This window comes from Amphiprion ocellaris, chromosome 7 (assembly GCF_022539595.1).
Source record: "Amphiprion ocellaris isolate individual 3 ecotype Okinawa chromosome 7, ASM2253959v1, whole genome shotgun sequence".
Classification (NCBI taxonomy): Eukaryota; Metazoa; Chordata; class Actinopteri; family Pomacentridae; genus Amphiprion; species Amphiprion ocellaris.
Window position 1 is genome coordinate 29,614,232 of NC_072772.1, and position 20,697 is coordinate 29,634,928.

Here is a 20,697-nt window from a genome sequence, read left to right on the forward strand (position 1 = left end):
CCGTTTCAGAATATTTCTTTCATTATTACTAATGATAATAAATCAGTGTCTGTCGAGCCACAAGAATGTGGATGAAGTGAACGTGCTGTCTGACTACGGATTCTGTCTTTCTGGCTTTTAACATCCCCCAGAATGTACTGTGATGGTACTCTGTTCTTGATACAAAATTCAAATTTTAAATGTCATTTTGGATTTTCACCTGTCTGTAAATTCAAACCAAAAGTTGTCAGATATGTAAGAGCTGCATGTAGCCAGTAAAATGAGATTTCTTTGATTTCCCCAGCCAAATCCATGAAAGGGTGAGATAAGAGATGATAAAACGTTATTAATCCCAAAGAGTTTTCATTCATTTAAAAAAATAATTATCTTACAGTCATATTTTTTCATATATAATTTCATGATATTAGTTTCATTCGACCATCATTTTTAGGAAGTAAATGTAGATTATAATTGAATTTAAGTTAACTGATTTTTGCCACTGCATTAACATCCAGTTTTTTAAAGTTTTTCTTGTTGTAAAATGAAGTTCTTCCTCTTAACAATTTCTCATCAAATTCTTCAACAAAATCTGTATCATAGTAGTACACAAGTAACAGTTAAGTTTTAGTTTTTAGTGTGCAATTCAAACTATATTTTTAACTGAAAAATGCAATCTATAATGAATAATAATATGTTAGTGCATTGGTGAATTCCCACTACTGGAAAAAAACGAAACAAAGGGCAGCATTACATTATATAAAAATAAATAACTCGCTTATAAAAGCAGCTTTAAACCTCATTGAAACACCATTATTTGTGTCTGTTGTGACCTGTGTGTTGTCGGATGCTGAACCACACTTCAATCAGGAAAGCCCTGAAATCTTTCAAGCGACAAAAGGAAGGAATATACTTCACACTGAACACTTGAGAACATACAGTAACGTTTCAGCTTGCGTTTGGTGACTGGGGGAGCTGTGAAATGTTGTTACTGGACTATAGAGAGCAATCACCTCAGCGATTCCCACAACATGATGTAAGGGGGATGAAAGACAGCTCATCAGACCATAATACTTCAATTTCCATTTCCTAGGCATCCGCACTTTGTGCCACTTACACCAGATTATGTGTCTTTGTGCGCTGGCATCGATACAAGCAGTTTCTTAATAGCAGCTGCACCATGAAAAGCAGCTGGGAAAGATCACAATGTAGCTTTTGTTGTGGCTGTTTCACAAAGGTGCTGATTCAATTCTGTGGTAATTTTTGAGGCTGCGTCTTCTGGGTGTTCCAAAGTGATTTTTTTTTTCTCCTTTTTATTTTTTTTTATTTTTCATCGCTGATATTTCTGCTTCTGCTCGGCTCATACGCTGCACACATTCATATCCAGGGTGGGCAGTTTACTTGGTTTGGGTGCATGTTTTAAAGGTGTGTGACATGTTTAACATAATACAATCATGCAAATTAGAACAGAAACACCACAGGACTTACACGAGTACAACAAACACTCTTTCTAAAAAGTAGTGTAGACTAGTTTGAAGTGTTTTTGCATTGAATCTTCAGTGTACACCCTCTAGATATGACTGCCATGAAATATGCAGGACATAGTATGGTATTCTGTCCATGAGAAGATTTCACAAGTGACCCTGAAGTGCGCATTCTGTGTAGTTACAGTTTGTCTTCTTGCATTTCTTATTGCCTCACAAGAATATAAATGCCTGAAAGGGAAGATCCCAGAGAATTCAATAACATCATAGACAGAATTGGGGGTATGACATGCACAAAGAGGATGTTTTCAGAGTTTGACCCATGAGACTGCACCAGTTAGGAAGGGCTTTCACTATGCACATTGCTGCAGCTCTAACACAAAATGCCTGCGATGATATTCTATTCTGTTAAAAAAAAAAAAAAAAAGCCCTCTACACAGAAAGACGAGAAAAGCATTTGGTTGTCTTAGTACTTGTACTCCGAGCAGTGTGAATAAAGTTGAATTATTCTAATTATCTGTGAAGTGTACTATACATTAAACATGTGAAGTTAGTTGCAATAAATTGTGAACTATTTATTGGATCATGTGTCATTTTTCCTGCTGGCACAGTGGAAAAATAACCAAGAAATATTTTTTGTAGATTTGCAAAGTATTTGCATTCAAACTCCAGAATAAAGATGTGAATGATTCTGTCTGTTATCCAGTGACTTCCTTTCCTTTGCGCGATCGTTGTGTTCAAACAGCAGGGAAAGCAGAACCTGAAAAACCTGCTAAAAACAGCATCTTTCTGCCCTAAGAGAATTGTTTGAAGTCGTCCTGTTAAAGATCAGGCAGCCAGCTGAGCATGTGAAGAGTTAAACACTCTCAAATCCACAATGATTCAGTGTCCTGATACAACCTTATAATCAAGAGCCATAACACAGAATAGCTGTTATTCTAATAATTAATCGGTGTATTTAGCACAGCATATGAATAGTAAAGTTCACCTTACAACATAGGACTTTTTGTGCAGCCAAGACCACATTTGTTGTTGTTGTCATCGTTTTTGAGCAGAGGTAGCCTGTGGTTTTCCGCAACAATCATCTCCTGCAGGTTTGAACACCTGTGGCACACAGTACGGGACCTGATCCCATGTAGACCAGTTAATTCTTTTTTTTCTACAATGGTAAGACATTGTCCTCTTTAACCTTTAGAGTGGTCAGTGGCTTAATTTCTTGTTGTTTTGTTGAACATTAAGAAGGCACAAAGCATCAAGCTGTGGTCATTTTCTGATTTTTAGCATCATGTTAGGAGCATGGAGGGTGTAGTGTCGCACAACTGTTCAGTAAAATGTTTTAGTATGTTTTTTTACAGTAAAGATCACAACAGCTTCGGAGCAGCTCCAACATGTTTTATGCCCTTACATCCATGTGGCAGAGCCAAGATTCATGGTTTTCTTTTTAAAAAAAAAAGACACAAGAAAAAACATACCATCCCAGAAGATCATATAACAACACATGCCAGTGTTCTGAAGGTATTAATGGAACCCTCTGAGGCTCTGCTTCTGACCCTTCTGGATAAAACATACTGTACTCATTCTAGCATCAAAAAAAGGATTTTGACTTTATTTTCTCTCCAGAGAGCCAGAAAGTACACAATGCCTTGCTTCTATTGTGGAGTACACAAACCTTATATAACCTTAACTAAATACTGTAAAGTTAATGTTGTTCAAACTGAGCATGGATATATGGAATTTCAAGCATTTATTTTTTTATTTAGTCCCAGAATTTGGAAATAATAGATCAAAAAGTTTCTTTATGGTACAGAATATTTTTATCCAGTTATATAAAGGGCTCTTGATTCCAAATATCAAGAGACGTTTACCTTTAAAAAAAGAGATCTGAGACTCAGGTGTCACTAAAATACAAGATGCACAAGTTTGGGCTATTGCAGTTTATGCTGCATATCTCTTTTATTTTATTTTGAGAGACATCAATTTGTGCTATAAGTAAGGCTAAACATGTGATCAAGCTGTTTCTTCACTGAAAGCATTAACACGTAATTGATAGCAGTCTTCACATCTACCTCTTGGGAAGATGGCAAACAAGTGAGTTTCCCAACAATGTTGCATTACTCCTCGACTGTCACTATCAAAAGCACAAGAAGGAAGGAATTTTGGCCTCCTCTGACAGCCTGATTTGAATTCTTGCTTTTAATGTGACTGATATGATTGTAAAAAATCACAACGTCTTGGTGGAGCGTTCTGGCATCAGCGAGGGAGAGGAGAAGATCAATGTGTGTGGTGGGACTGTTGTCAGGCCCAGCAGAGAGCAGAGTGTGCTGTTATTCTTTTTGTCATTACACTCCGTTTTTCATCTTTATGCACAGCACTGGCAGTGACGGGTTCCAGCGAAGATCTTTGGGGCCCAAAGTGCCACTTGTTTTCTTTTGTAGAAGGTAATTAACTGCATTCTCCTGGTATCTCGTGTCTTTTCAGTCCTCATTAAAAAAAGCTTGAATGAAAACCATCAGTGCTAGTGATAACTGCAGCTGGGAAACACTGGCCTGTAGTAGGAAACTGCACTAAATCCGACAATTTCATGAGGTGTGAACCATCCCCCGGAAACTGGCAAATAGTGTATCTAACAGGAACAAAATGCAGTGATATCTGGTTATGTAGGCTGTAGGATAGTATTTCTTTTGAAGTACTTTCTCCTCCCAAGTCCCATGGGAACTGCATTACTTCAAAATCACCTAAGACCACCAACTCCCATTTATCAAGGCGAGCCACAATTGGCCCACAGGGTGAGCGGCAGTCAACCATAAATCTAGAAATGTCAGATAAGGCAGGGTATAAAGCACTTCTCTTACCAATTATGTCTTCGCTTTGATACATGTAGTAGTTATAGTCAAAGCAAAGGAGGGGATCATGAAGCGGCCTGAATATCCAGCAGATTTCAACACCCTCTGCTGCTATTTCAGCAGGACCCAAAAAATGACTGGGAGTCCCTGAATCCCAAGACATGGGTGGAGCCCTCGGCTAGTGTGTGCTGGATCCCTCTCACATAGATAATCCAAAATCCTACTGTAGATTTGTATTATGTATCAAGATCCAGGCTGAAATAAGAGGATCACGACATGACACCAGTGTACGGCCCCAGCAGGGAACTTGGGGAGTGGAGCGTAACAGCTTTGTTTCCCCCCGTGGAGACTTGCAACTTCACAAGCAATCCATAATCATCCGATGTTGATGTGACTGTTTGTATGCAACGATGAAAGGAAGGAGGAACAGCAGGGAGAGATGTCAACATATGCATACTGATATGGGCATACATTTAAAATGAAGACAGGGCTGCAGGGTATGCTGCTGTCTTCTGATCCAGGATGCCTCTCAGAGACGATCAGGAGGGGATGCAAGAAGGATTTGCTTGTAAAGAGCGCCATCTGGTTACAGCAGGACGCCCATGCATACAAAACAAAAGAAATCAACGGGTGGAGCCACAGAAGGCGGGCTTCTACGACTCCGTGCGTGAGTCCTTCCCAGCGAACCATCAGAGTTTCAGGCGGAGGAAATCGACTGTGGTGAGGAGTAAAGTGAGAGAAGCAGGAGCTGTTTGGGATCTTCTTCAAGTAGGTAAGGCTTCTTCATCAGACTCTTGCTTCTAAATAAATTTATCGGGCCGGAGCTGTTAGTTAAAGGAGGGGGAAAGGCGCCATGTGTCCAGCCGTGCGCAATGCGTAAAGACACGCCACAAGGAAGCAGCTGCACATGCTTTCAAGAGGGGAACATCATCCGGCTGATGCAATAGAGCCTGAGGGCATCTGAGAGAAGCTTCTGTACTTTTTCTCACCAAACTTTAAAGTAGTCGAGTGTGGCGCAAATGTGGAATGATGCGCAGTTTGGAGACGAACTCGGAGTAGTTTTGTGGACGGCTGCGGTTAAAGGGGAGACTTGAGCTTTTGCGTGCGGAGAAACATTGCCTTTTATAGCGCCACAAAGTTTCTGGAGGGTCAGTCCCAGCAGCAGTGTGGCTGAATGAACACACACCATAAATAAAAGGCAATTCTCTCACATTTCTCATCAGTTTTATGAAATTTTTCCATCTTAGATTATGTTATGAAAAAAACTAAAATGATAGTTTTTGTTTGAAAGTTAATACTTTCAAACTAGTTAAACGTTGTGGTTAAACATATGTTTTGCACCTTAACGATTGTTACCATGTGTGTTTGATGTTGATGTTTGAGGACTCAACATAGTTTATAACTTTTTAAAGCCCAATTCTGTACGTTTGAAGACCAACTCTGGTAAATTTCTATTCTGCAGTGTAAAGAATAAACTAAATCAAATAAATATTCAGTCAGTAAGTGAAACTTCTCATTTTCTCAGTCAACATTGCTGTGTAGAGCAACGATATGAGAACACCAGCAGTAGACACAAGGATTATTTGTGTTTAGGGGAGAATTGTTGAAGTTCACTTTTTTTTTCAAACCCATGCGTTAATTTAAAGCTTTACTGATCTATACTGTCTCCCCTCTTGTTCATAAATCTAATGTAAGAGACGTCTTCAGATGTCAGAGTTGGTCAAATCCATTTCTTATCTTCCAGAGTTACTGTGATTTTAGTATAATTTTCCCTCTTTCTGTTGCTGCTACAGAAAACTGTATTTTAAAGTAAAGTTGGAATGTGACCCACTTCATATTACCATGCTCCCCCCGCCCCGCCCCCCCCCTCCCCCCCCAAAATCAAAAAGATGAAAATGCACGTTCTGTTTTCTTTTCTCCCATTTTTAAAAATAATTTTTATTGTAATAAAATATATGTGTACTTGACAGAAAAGACAGACACTGATTAAGATGACTTATGTAATGTTAAAACAAACAAACAAACAAAAAGATAATTAAAGCTGACCTGAATAAAACATGCAGTGTCCCAATTTCCTGTCATCCAAGCAGCTAATATTTGCCTCAGCTGTAAACTTTTACTCCACACTTTCCGTTTAACTTTATTACTGCATCCGGTTGCTCCATTCATAGTTATAATATAGAGTTGTGCGCATGTCAAACTCCGCTGCTCTGTACACCTTCTGGATAGTGAACTTTCTGTGAATGAAAGAATGAGGGCAACATACTGTAAAGGGCTAATTCTTGGGTGTGGTATTTGTGAACGCATGGGTGACAAACTAAAGGAAAATCCAACATAATGGGTCTTAGTAAGGTGTTAGGTTGTCATCTGTCAACAAACCAGCTTCAGTGCACCTTGACATTGATTCTCCAGCTCTTTTGAGCTCCACTAGGGGGATTAAAACCATTCTTCCAAAAGATAATACCTAGTTTGGTGTTTTGATAATGTTGGAGGTCCAAAATCTCCCGTCAGTGTCCTGTTGACTTGACATCTGGTGACTGTGGTGACATTTTCATTAAACCATTCAGTGACCCCTCATGCCCTTTAGATGGAGCCACTTTTATCCTGGAGGAAACCGCTCCCATCAGGATAGAAATGGTTCATGTGAGGATAAAGGTGATCACTCAGATCTTCATAATGATTTTCAGTGATATTTCTTTCTAGGAGATAAGCAGACCCAAACCAGAAGCAAAAAAGGCTAACAGAGCCCCGGATCCCCTCACTGTAGGGATCAAGCATTCAGGCCTGTACTGTTCTGTTGAGGAACGCTACACATGCAGCAACCCACTTATATGATGAAGGATGACTCATCTGAGCTTTTTTGGACATCTCAGTAGAGCAATGCCAATGGTTTTTATGCACTGAACTCTTGGTTTTTTCATTCATCTTTGTTTATAAGGGAATTATGAACTCTAACTTTACTATAATATCCCTCTATTAATAATTGTTAATGGGTTGTTCTTGCTAGCAGACTGATCACTTCCTGCAGAGACATTATAAGTCACTTGAAGAAGAATTCCTTGTCTGTTTTTCCCACTTGAGTCTTACGGTCATCAAATGTTCACTGTTGATTACAGCTTCTGTCAATTAAATCAGTGCTCCTAATAAATCCAGTTGAGTAGTCTGTGTGACTGAAGCTCCTGCCATCTGTGCCCCAGCAATCTTATCTTCTTGCCATCTTTGTATAAAATCTGAATCAGCTTTCTAAGAATTTGACTACATGTCAAAGCGTGCCTGGATGTTCGTGTCTTACACTAACTGTACCATAAAATGCAACTATGTGGAAGCATTTCTGTTGATTTATGTTTCTCCACTCATTTACTTGAGTTTTCCTTTAATTTGTTTCCGATCTGTATGTATTAATGTAAGGAGGTGCCACCCAGCCCAAGAATTTGACTGGTGTTCACTTTAATTTGAAGTTATTTTCCCGTCTTGGTTTGCATTTAAAATACTTTACAGCATAAAAATTTGACAGAAGTAAAGTACAATTAAAATTTATATTTAAAAAAAAAAAAAAAAAAATATATATATATATGTGTGTGTGTGTGTGTGTGTGTGTGTGTGTGTGTGTGTGTGTGTGTGTGTGTGTGTGTGTGTGTGTGTGTGTGTGTGTGTGTGTGTGTGTGTGTATGTATATATATGTTTATATATACATACATATATACGTATACATATATATGTATATATAAACATATATATATATAAATATACATATATATATATGTATATATATATATATATATATATATATATATATACACACACACACACACACACACACGCTACCATTCAAAAGTTTAAGGTCACTTAGAAATGTCCCTATTTTTGAAAGAAAAGCAATTTTTTCAATGAAGATAACATTAAATTAATCAGAAACACAGTCTAGACATTTTTAATGTGGTAAATGACTATTCCAGCTGGAAATGGCTGATTTTTAATGGAATACCTCCATAGGGGTACAGAGGAACATTTCCAGCAACCATCACTCCTGTGTTCTAATGCTACATTGTGTTAGCTAGTGGTGTTGAAAGGCTAACTGATGATTAGAAAACCCTTATGCAGTTATGTTAGCACATGAACAAAAATGTGAGTTTTCATGGAAAACATGAATTTGTCTGGGTCACCTCAAACTTTTGAACGGTAGTGTATATAATTCCTAACATTCAACACTGAAATATTGACATTGGTATCAGGTTTCAAAACCAGCAGGTAACCTCTAAAAATAGAATATTGTGAACAAGGCTGGGGGGGAAATGCCATTCCTGCTTGTGGATTTTTTAGAAATGTGAAGTGAACAATTGTATTTGTGGAAAAGTTAGCAAAGAAATGTAAAAATTACATGTTCCTGACATGTTAGACAATTAGGGATGGTTCTTAAAATATTTGCAAAAGAATTCAAATAAGCACTCGAACATTGTAAATGAACAGTGTGGCCACCAGCCAAGAAAGTGTGAGAATAATACCAGGGATCAGAAACTTATCTCAGATCTATTTATGCATTTTAACATTAACATATGTAGGACATAGTGCCTGACAGAAATGTGTCGTGGATGAACGTTGCAGCGTTGATGCTGTATTGGGAGTCGCTGTGACATTCATGAATTTGCACGAAGTCAAAAAGAACAAAGCATGAGGCAGGTACTGAATGTCAACACTGAGTCAGCCTGCAAGGACATGTCAGCTGAGCTTTTTACTGGGGGACTGTTTCTGACAACGTGCCCGGCTTTCTGACAGCGTGTCGACATCCAGCAATCTTACCGTACATTGTGGATGGGACTATTATTGGCTTTACTGCGTCTGTAGATTATGCTGAATACCACTTATCATAGGGAATGACAGGTGATTTTTTGATACGATTTAGTATCTGTGCATGAACATTTTCAAAACCAAATTACATGTCAGACTTTTTCCCATTCAGTCTTCTGCAGATTGGTCAGTTATATAATATATAGGTATGTATGTAATTATGTACAAATGCAATATTAGACAAACATGTAATATTTAAAAATGTGTTAGCCATAAGCTCAAACGTGTACTTGCAGAGTTTTATAGTCAGTTGTTTAATTGCTAAGAAAGTGAGATATTAGTCCTCATTGATTATTTGTCTGGTTGCATCATAAAAATCAGCCTTTTTAGCTTAAAGTCTAGGTAGTTTAGGTTCATACATTTCATTTTTTATTTTTATTTTCTCCCACAAGAGCAAGAAATGGTACAGGAGTGTCCAAGACCCATTTATAGGCTTCATTCTCTCAGCAAACTTCAAAATCACTAGAAGCTACTGTTCATTTTCTAATGGCTTGGTGTTGCTGTTTGTCTTATCGATGTTACAAGGTTAATGTGGCCTCACTAAAGCCTAAATCCCTGGAAGGGAAAGTTTGTTTGTTTGGCTTGTGTAAGATGTCTTTTTTATGGTTGTCCTCACATGGCACTTTGTTTGCTTCATCCCCAGTCACACCACAAGGGCAGATGGGCTTTTTGTAGTGCTGCTAAATGCCCCTCACATGCCAAGTTGGAGCTGAAAGCTCTCTGAATGAACTCGTCATCTGTCGCCCTCTTTTAAATTCATGCACAGAGAATTGTAATTGAGGAGAGTCAACAGCTTTTTCTGAAATTGCGATTGTTGGGTAATTCACTTTTCAGGTGTTGTTTGTTTTGGATGGACCATTTTCAGACAAGAAATATATGCCAATCAGGTATTAATGTTTAACAGAGTACATGTCTTTAACATTAATTTACATCATACCGATCCAAAGTAGCCTTGTCAAGCCCTCATAGTTTTGAGTTATACTATTTTAATATTGAGATATATTGACAAGAAGTTTTGTTTGAGGTCGTACCTCAAACGAAACTGCTTCCATCCTCATGTATGTAAACATTGTCCCAGCCCATTTAAAAGTCATATGAAGGAGCCAAAGTATTTTTCCTGCAGCCAAATAGTGAAGTGCATGTGACTGGCTGCTATTCCAAATTCACCCATTTGCCCCTGTGTGTCATGAGCAGGTGTTGCGATCAGGGATTGGCTGAGAAGAGGGCAGGGTCCTTTCCTGCCCACCCTCCTTTTTTAGCTCAGGCGCTGCATGTCACATCATGTGCATGCTGCTGTATATCTGAACCACTGGCAGTTATCACCCCTTTTTTGTCAGGTAGTGACTTGGCAAATGTCCTTTTTATGACATATAAGGACATATTCTTTTGTCTCATACTTCTGTTTACATTTTTGATTGATGTGAGAAGTACGTATTAACTTGCAAATGCAGTTTTTCCTTTGCTGAGTCTTGCACGCAAGCCACATGTTGGTCTAATCAAAGAGGAATTGCATGTTTGCATCCAACTGTCCAACTATTCAGAATCTAGAAGAATAAACTCACACCTGTTGAGCTTCACGATTCATCTCGTCTTTCTTAGTCGAGTGTTTCTTCGACGTAAACTGTGGGACTGTTTCTGTTGTAAAAGGATCAAACAGCACACTCGGGTCATAATTTTGGGCTGTTGATCTGACAATAACGAGGAGAGGCTGTCGGAGTCTGTTGGTTTTTCACGAGGGGAGGCGTGGTTGTCGCACAGCTGCTCTGGAGGCCATGTGATGTGTCACTGTTCTATTTGTGAGGCAGACACCTGAATGGTTTGTACGCAAAATGCGTCTGTGTCACGTGTCAAACCACTGCTCGTAAACTCGTCTCTCAGCTCTGTTCATCTAAAGCCGACCCTAGAACCAAAGAACTAAGTTGACTGGAACTGTAAACCAAAAGCAGAGCATCTTAGTTCATCAGTGAAGGCAGAAGATCCTGGTTTGTATTGTGTTGTGGAAGTGAGTATTGTTGGACAGATCTATATCTGTCTCTGCTGCTCTGTTTATGGCCCAGGCTTTGAACCTTATTTGTGAACTGCCAAGAGAATGCATTGCACATGGTTTAAAAACTATTAAGGTATAATTTTTTGGCGGTTAATGATGATCTGAAATGACTGGTAGCATCATGGTTTTGTCTAGCTTTGTGGTGTGATATGGAATGTCCATTTCTGCTGGTTTTGTTGTCTTTATACTTCATTTTTTTCCCCATATTGTTTAGTGGACTTTGTCAGACATCTATTAGGAACCAGCTGAAATGAAGTTTTACTGTTTGCACTGTAACTTGGATCAGTTGAACTTAATAACAGATAATAATGCGTAAATAAGAGAACAATTAATTAGAACAAAATAGCTGCAGCTTGTAGCTTAGGAGGTCCAACCCTCCATACTCAAAGTGTGCACTTTCTACATGATGTCATACCTTTTTATGTCGAATTCAGCATATAATACATGCAAAATTCCATTAACAGCACTGTCAGACGTCTTCAGAATGAATGCTATTGCATTGCTATTGAAATGTGACTGCATGTGATGTCCGTACTCAAATTTAGCATCATACCAAGTCTCTTCATGATCAGAACTTGTTCACATAGATACAGCCTATAGTAGTGTTCTGTACATGCGGTTATTTTAACACATCCAACCACTTTCACTGTTCAGCTTTTATGTCCGTGTGAATATATTAACCTTATTTGTTCAGACCAGCAATTCCCTACAAAGTTTTAAATCAATGTTGCATGTGTTTCTTTCACACTTTTTACACTGAATATTTGCATGGCTATGATAAAAAATGAAAAGCTCCTACTGACCTGAAGGACTCAAGCTCATGTATGTTTCCTTTGTTCTAATGCAGGACTTTTAACACCTTCTTGTGTGAGTTCTGACTTGTGTTATTGTATGAATTTCACCAGATTCTTAACATTTCACCTTAAAGGCACAATAAGCTTGTATCCTACAATGGATTTCTGCTCATCATGATTCAAAACACACCAGTTGTAAAGGTCTCATTTCCATTTTTGTCTTGCAACATTGTCCAAATGCTAGTAGGGCTGTCTTTACTGTATTTAAAAGTAGACCAAAAAACACAACAAAAAATCAGATATATTGATATATGGATAGCAATCTCAACACATTCCTCTTTTTGTTTTGTCAGCAGGTATCTTCTGAACTTTTGGTGCAAAGTGCCAGCCAGGATGATTCTGGCGACATTGAAAGGCATCGGGAAGCAGCTTCTGCGCGTGAAGGTTGTGGACTGTAACGCAGACGAGTCTCGCTTGTCTCGATGCCTCAACACCTTCGACCTGGTGGCTCTGGGTGTCGGCAGCACACTCGGCGCTGGCGTTTATGTGCTTGCCGGAGCCGTAGCCCGCAACAGCGCCGGTCCGGCCATCGTCCTCTCCTTCCTCATCGCTGCTCTGGCTTCTGTCCTGGCTGGTCTGTGCTACGCCGAGTTCGGAGCCCGTGTCCCCAAAACCGGCTCGGCTTACCTCTATAGCTACGTGACGGTCGGAGAGCTGTGGGCCTTTATCACCGGCTGGAACCTCATTCTGTCCTATGTCATTGGTGAGACACTTTATATGAGGAAGGAAATGAGTTAGCTGCCATTCTTGATCATTTTCAGTTTACATGACTACTTTTCTCTGCACAGGAACTTCGAGTGTGGCCAGAGCATGGAGCGCAACTTTTGATGAGCTGATCGGAAGGCACATTGAGGACTTTTGCAGACGATACATGACTATGAACGCACCAGGAGTTCTGGCACAATATCCAGACATCTTTGCTGTCTTTATCATTCTCACTCTGACAGGTCGGGAACAGCTCACATTTATCTCTCTAATGTTTTACATGATACTATTTGATCTTTCATGTTTTTTTTAAACTTATTTGCAGGACTGCTTGCGTTTGGAGTGAAAGAGTCAGCTTTGGTTAATAAAGTATTCACCTGCATCAACGTACTGGTGCTGCTGTTTGTCGTCATCTCTGGCTTGGTTAAAGGAAACCTGAAAAACTGGAGCGTGAACCCCGAAGAAATCCTGAATGGCACCGGAAACTCAAGCCTCAAGTGGGTGGAATGAAGAACTTATTCCCCAAATGTATAATGATTTGCCAGAGGTGTTTTTAAAATGCACTGTTTTCTTCCTTTTCCTTCCAGTATGTCTGATTTCTTACCAGAAGAGGAGAGTCTTGGTCAAGGCGGCTTCATGCCTTTCGGCTGGACTGGAGTCCTTTCTGGTGCTGCCACCTGTTTTTACGCCTTTGTAGGGTTCGACTGCATTGCCACTACAGGTGAGAGAGAGAATACATTAAACTGATAATCCACACATGAAATCCATCCTCTGACACTTCCGGTTTCCTCCCCAGGAGAAGAAGTGAAGAATCCCCAGAGGGCCATCCCCATCGGGATCGTGGCCTCCCTCCTCATCTGCTTCGTGGCGTACTTCGGTGTGTCTGCGGCGCTCACCGTGATGATGCCGTACTACATGCTCGACAAGAACAGCCCTCTGCCGGTGGCCTTTAAGTATGTGGGCTGGGAGGGAGCCACTTATGCAGTGGCCATTGGCTCGTTATGTGCGTTGTCGACCAGGTAAGAGGATCTCCTGCTGCCTCTCAACATAAAAAGTCATAGAGGACTTGTAATTGTTCAGCATGCTTTTTTAAAAAAGAAAAAAAAAAGAATAATTCATGTGTAATATACTGAATAAGGATTTTTATTATATTCTCTTTTCTTCACTGTAAGTTGAGCTAGATGTAGTATTAATATTATAAATATGTTGCAAACTCATGAAAGGTTGTAATTTACTAGATAGCAGAGCGAATTTTATTTCTTGTATGGAAATTTTAATGAAAAACGTGCAAAAATGATATTTTATGTATTGAAAGGTTCCCTGTGGAGTTTCCGTTTACATACAGTGTTACCTTAATACATTGTGGTTATCTTCAGTGTCTAACAAATACATTTTCGTGCACATAAAATCTTTAGGAAGCGCATTTTTTGTCAAACAAGCCTGCATTACTGCATTTTTGGTGCAATATGCCACTTCAGTGAAATAAAGAAAAACATTGGCGGAAGTACTTTTTTCAAATCAAGCAAAGTCCCACACATAAAACAGAATTTCATCACATTAGAAACTCCACAGGGCATCTTTAAGTCAGCCTCACATACTTTGTGGTTCCAATTACAGTGTGGACAAAATTTTAAAATTATGTTTTATGTATATTTTTGCATGTGTGTTGTGTGTGTATATAGCGTTTTACAACAGATTAATAAGAACATTTACTGAATGTTTTTATACACTAACTGGCATGCTTTTCCTGAGATGGTGTTTTGGCCAGAAGTATGTAGACACCCCTTTACATTTAGACTGGGGCTGTTTTCCTTGCTTTGATTAGTTCTAGTCGAAGCTAAAAAAAAAAAACCAAACAGTATTTTTGACAGAAGCGGACTCCAAGTCTATTGTAACAGTTTGTGGTTTAAAAATGGCATAAAAAATGAATTTCTGAGTCTGGACTTCAACCCTTATCCAATACCTTTGTAATGAAATCCTATTGGCCAACATGTAGGACAGCTCATATGGCTGAAAGGGAACAAAGCAGTGCTGTAATATGAAATGTTCAACAGTCCTCATACGTGTCACATTCAGGTGTTGACATATTTTAGGTCATTAGTGGATAGACATACACACAGTGTGGACAAAAAAAAAGGCATATGAAGTTCCCAAGAACAGAATTCATAGCGTATTCTTGTTATGTCTTAGTGGTTCCGTTTTTCCTTCCCTGATTTTATTTTCTAATTGTGTGCCTTCACTTACATGGCATGCTGTTCTCTCTGTCTCCCGAACTAGTTTACTGGGCTCCATGTTCCCAATGCCCAGAGTGATCTGGGCCATGGCAGAAGATGGCCTGCTCTTCAAATGTTTGGCTAAAATCAGCCCTCGAACCAAAACCCCTCTAACCGCTACAGTAACATCAGGTGTTGTGGCAGGTGAGCTCACATCCTAAACTCACTAACTGGCTGAGGTGGATTCCTACTAGACTCTTGGCGCACATGGCCTCAACACGAGAACTCAATCAAACCAAGACAGCCCTGCAAATTTTCTTGATCGATTATTGCAACGTGTACAACTGACACGACAACATCCTGATTAGAGCATCCAGTGCTGAGAAAGGTTGAGGCCTAGTGTGAAACCAAAGCTCACGAAACGTTTCTTCAGGTTATAAATCTCCTCCTCCTCCTTCCTTCATCCTCGGCTCAGTCTCCTTGGCTCCATGTTTCCGCTGCCACGCATTATCTTTGCTATGGCTCGCGACGGTCTACTCTTCTCGTTTCTGGCTCGTGTCAGCGAGAGGAAGACGCCCATCATCTCCACCATGGTGGCAGGGCTTATGTCCGGTAGGTGGTTGGATGAGGCCAAAGGCAACAGTGCCCCCTAGTGGAAGGAGGATGGTGGTAAAATCACATGTAGCTGTTAATACATTGAGCTGCGCAGAAAGTTAAATTATTGGCTTTATAATTATGAATGATCTCTAAACATATACAATGTCTTTATTATTATTATTATTATTATTACACCATATGGGTTTTCTGTCTGTTCTTGCTGACTTGTATATTTCTGCCGTGTGTTCTGCAGCTGTCATGGCGTTCCTGTTCGACTTGAAGGACCTGGTTGACCTCATGTCCATCGGCACTTTGCTGGCTTACACTCTGGTGGCTGCCTGTGTGCTGGTCCTCAGGTGCTCCTCGTCTCTCGACTTATAAATCCAGCCTAAAGTTGACAGCACACAAGAGGATTATGTGGCTTGAGTTGCAGCATATTTTTATACCCACTCACTGGGAATTAAATCGTCAGACTGTAGTCGGACTCGTCAGTCTAGATGTGTTTAAGAGTCTTAGGATTTCAGTTTACATTTGATACTACAGACTAATCTGAGCTGCCTTGATGATATCAAACATACGGTCTTCAGGATTGTAGAGACTAGAAGATGGACGTATTAGAGTTTTTTCGAAGTTACTAAAAGCTGTCTAAGCTTTTTACCCATTTCATGTTATTAATGCGTGTTAGACTACACGAGTAAATGATCCTAATAATTTGTATTTAATAGAGAAAAACATGTTAAACCCATCATAATGAATGTTATGCGATGTGTTTATAAGCCTTAGGATTAAAACAATCCTCTGGTGTGTCCTCAGCTTTAGTGAACAGTATTTTAGAGAGCCCTGTGGTGTGCATGTCTTGTTCTGAATGTTTGGTCTTCTGAAGGTACCAGCCTGAGCAGCCCAGCGCCGCCTATGAGATGGCCAACACCCAGGATGAACCAGAAATGGCTGAATCGTATAATATCGACATCTTACCTCAGCCAGAGGATCGCTTCACTATCAAGAACCTTTTTTTCCCGTCCAACACTGAACCGTCTCCTCTGTCTGGGTTTACTGTCAACATCTGCACCAGTGTACTTGGTGAGACATGGAGAAAACACAGAGAAAACTGGACAAAAATACCTGAATAATTTGGTTACTTGTTGCTGACTGATCATGTGGTGTCCTCTCTTATTTTACAGGTATTTTGGTGTGTATCTTCGGTGTTGTCGCAGTTCATGGAGGCCTGGCCGCCTGGTCTGTTGCCTTCCTCGTTATTGTCATGGCGATCGGCCTGTTTCTCACCTTAATTGTATGCAGACAGCCACAGAGCAAAGCCAAACTCGCCTTTAAGGTGAATATGAAGCACTTTTCTCTCACTATTTCACCGTTCCGTCGTCTTTTTAACTGCATTTCTGTGAGCAAACATCAAGCAGCAAACAGTAAAAAGGATGGATTGTCTCCTCGGGCTTTATTATTTCTCCCAACCTGCTAAACACATCTTTCACACCGACAGCTACAGATTGTGTGTATCTAGTGTTATTGCCAACTGTTTGCAAAGAAAACCCTGTTTAAATTGATTACACCATTGTTCATTTCACTTCATTAGTTAAATCAACTTGCCTCGAATCTGTTCACTTTTTGCTTTCATTTCATTATATGGTAATGCGCTCAAACTCCTCGCAAATGCATTAAAACGTTTTTGTTCTGTAAGGAAATGAATGGAACCCAGCAGATGCCTAAAAAATTTCAGTGAATCTTGAATTTATGGCAGGCTTTTCAAGTGGTTTAGCAACACGTGAACATTCTCATTGTTCAAGCTTTCACTTCATCAAATAAACTGAGCATTTGGAGTGAAGTTTTCTATATAAAAATGTTGACAATACAATATGCTGTAGCTTCAATAGAGAGTTTTACCTCGAGACACTGTTTAATTATACTATCTGATGTCAAACTAGAAGCAGCAAATGCCAATTTCAGTTTATATCTAGTCATGTCAGAATATAAAGAGAGCAATATGTGTTTAGGAAGTTAATAGACTAAAACATACTGAACCACTTTTGCTATAATTCAAGTATTACGGGGGCTGAAAAATCATTAAGTTTTCAGTGCACTGTATGTTCCCCTAATGCTTTCCCCCTATGACAGCATATTGACAGCGCAAGCAGTTTATTTTGCTTGTTTTAAAATCCTGATTGCACACTCTCAGAAGATTTGTGTGATATGTTTAAGAGACAAAGTTTGTCAGTAATTTTTGTCACATGAGGAAAAGTGTTGGTCTTTGGTTCCAGGTTTTAATTACTCTAATTGTAATTTGTCCACTTAGTTTTCAATGTTGTTTGTTTGATTTTATCCATTATTCTACATTTGATGCTTTTTTTTTTAAATGCAAAGTTTAACCCATTAAAGACACACACTCTCCCCACAGGTCCCTCTGCTGCCCTTCATCCCCGTCATCAGTATGTTTGTCAATGTGTACCTGATGATGCAGCTCGATAAAGGCACTTGGCTGCGTTTTGCCATCTGGATGGTTTTAGGTACATTTAGTCAATAATGGCAAATATTCTTTTCACTGCACTCATGTTTTTTAGTTTTTTTTCATTTTTTCATTTTTAAATTAACTAATTAGTTATTGTTTTTGCACTGTTTCTAGGTTTCGTTATCTACTTCAGCTACGGCATCCGCAACAGTGCAGAGGCAGCGTTGAACAGGTCCGACGCCTACACACCTTCCTGCTCAATAAAAGGAGAGCCAATGGCCACGGAGAAGGAAGCGTTCCTGCACAACACGGCAAACTCCGCTCCAGACAATGAAGACGAAGATTCCTGAGCAAAGAGGAGGTTCTCTGATCTTGACTGGCACCCGTCCAATCAGAGTATTGAAGTGTTTTCTTATTCTAGCCAAAAATACTATCTGTTGTCATTTTTCAAGTGAAACAATAAGAACCTCAATACTTCTGAAAACCAAGATTTTAATTATAAAGTTGTCTTTTTTTTTTTTTTTGCGAAATTATCTTTTATATTTTATGCACTTTGATATGATCAGTTTCACTAAACACAACTAAGTCTGTGGATAAAACACAAGCAGTTTTAACAAAGCTTTATCTTGGCATCTACATGCATATGTTTGCTGTTAGACTTCAATTTGGCTCCCTAATTGATAGTATATAAAATTTTATATTATCATATTGAAAGGTCAGAATTTCCCAGAGCTAATATGTTAGCTGTTTACGAAAAAAAGGATTATAGACTGAGCTGAAAATGTCGCTGCATCTTCATTGCCTTTTGTGCCAGATCTCCTATTTGCGTTTATCTCTAAGGTTCAGCTTTTGGAGTTTTAACTATGTATTTTGTTACTGAGGAAATGTATAGAAAGCACAACTCTGCAGCTGTTTTATATATGAACTATGCAGCTCAGAGAAATACAACATGGTGCTATAAATAATCTGGTAGAGGTCTCTGTTTTCAGTATATCTCCATGTGAGAGAGTTGATGAATTTGTCTTCGGTACCGATTGGCGGCACGCATTTACCAGAGATCAAAAACACCAGTGTTGTCTCCATCAGGGAATTGCACTTTTTAAGTAGCCAAAGAAATTAAAAAAAGCTGCTAATGTGAATTGATTTATCAGATGCTTTAAAGAATATATATTAAGTGCCTATTTCCCGAATGAATGTAAAGCCTTTAGAGGACTGATATTCCTCTTATCACCAGCAGGCTTTGTGAAATATACATACTGTATATTGTCTGTATATAAAGTACACTTTAGATTTCTGAAAAGCTGGTATTTATAATATGGGAGAAATTTCACCGTAGTGGATCATTTTCACTTTTTAGTGCACATACATTTGGACTGTCAGTGATCAGTGATATTGCACATCTGTTGTTTACATACTGATTTAACTCACTTTGTTTTGCTCCCTTTAATCTTGAAAAGACTAAACTCATACTGTACATCCAGAAACACACATTGCAGCGATAGTCGTGCTGTAACTCAAGCATTAATACATCTGTTTGTCGGACATGATTGTGGGTTTTAGGGCAGCTAAAATCCAACTGTGACCTGTGTGTTCACTAAAAACTGAAAATGCTACAAGGTGAAAAAAATTTCCCTTTTAAATCACTGCTTTTAATTCACCCTGGTGAATTAATCCCACTCTGATGCATCTATTTATGTACATTGAGAGAAGCTGTTAATATAATCTGATGCCAGATTCTATTAATTTGAATTAGATTATGTGTCAGAACCATGTTGCTATTCATTGACAGTTGCTGTAAATGTTTCGTGCAACAGCACTAAAAAGTTAAAAATACCAGAAAACCATGTAAATAAACACAGTGCCTTTATTAGATTTCAATATATATAAGCGAGAATTTTTTTTCCATTAGTTTGTTTTGTAACTACCATGCATTATTTACTGGGAAATGTGTAATTCAATAGGATGTTGTTACATGTAAGTTTGGATCTTTATTATGAAATCAAATGCATTAATGTCTGCTCAGAAATGTTGATTTTGAACATTTTATTTCAGTCTGTAAATAGAGTTGTGATCCTGCTTTTAAAGTTACTGCCTGGCTGTTATATGAATTGAAACCAATTGTGCCCTCTGCTGAATGTTTCTCCTGAACACTGTCCGTTAAAAAACGTTTGCATGCTGTACAAATCCTTAAAGTATAGATTTTATAGTGCTGCTATTTTATAACGGTGTGTCAGAGCAGAGGGCAGACTGTTCACCAAATGTTGCCATGATATTGGTTGTGGTTTGTATATTTCCTGCTATAAATAAATAAGACTGAAAGTTAAAGTGCAGTTTTTTCTTTGATTTTTTTGTTATAGATGAAATAAATTGCACACACCTGACTGTTACATACAGTAGATGGTTTGATGTTGTGATTGTATTTTCCTTTTCAGTGATGGTGTAGAAATGGTATTACTTTGTCTCTATTATTATTGCTACTCCAACAGTTATTAACAATAATCATAACAGATTATGATCTTTTATTCATGTAGCATTTAAATCTCTTGAATAGTAATATAAAGATATGTGTGTATACATATATATATATACACACACATTTATACTTTACAGTGAATCGGTGGTTAGTACTGCTACCTTGCAGCTAGAAGATCCCCGGTTCGCATCCCGACCTGACC

General features: G+C 38.9%; 1 protein-coding gene across 7 annotated transcripts; it reads left to right on the plus strand.

Moving 5' to 3' along the window:
* Window positions 1–4,934: 4,934 nt before the first annotated feature.
* LOC111563620 (high affinity cationic amino acid transporter 1-like) lies at window positions 4,935–20,352 on the plus strand. 7 transcript variants are annotated; one of them, XM_023262767.3, is made up of 12 exons: window positions 4,935–5,075; window positions 12,343–12,752; window positions 12,838–12,996; window positions 13,080–13,251; window positions 13,342–13,475; window positions 13,551–13,773; window positions 15,032–15,171; window positions 15,818–15,920; window positions 16,448–16,644; window positions 16,746–16,897; window positions 17,972–18,080; window positions 18,197–20,352. In XM_023262767.3, the coding sequence occupies exons 2-12, from the start codon at window positions 12,383–12,385 to the stop codon at window positions 18,370–18,372; spliced, it is 1,935 nt and encodes a 644-aa protein (XP_023118535.2). In that variant the 5' UTR covers window positions 4,935–5,075; window positions 12,343–12,382; the 3' UTR covers window positions 18,373–20,352. The 7 variants fall into 7 exon arrangements, with proteins under 7 accessions (XP_023118535.2, XP_023118536.2, XP_023118537.2 ...); XM_023262768.3 differs by having other exon boundaries at window positions 4,950–5,075; window positions 12,346–12,752; XM_023262769.3 differs by having other exon boundaries at window positions 4,950–5,071.
* The last annotated feature ends 345 nt before the right edge of the window (window positions 20,353–20,697 follow it).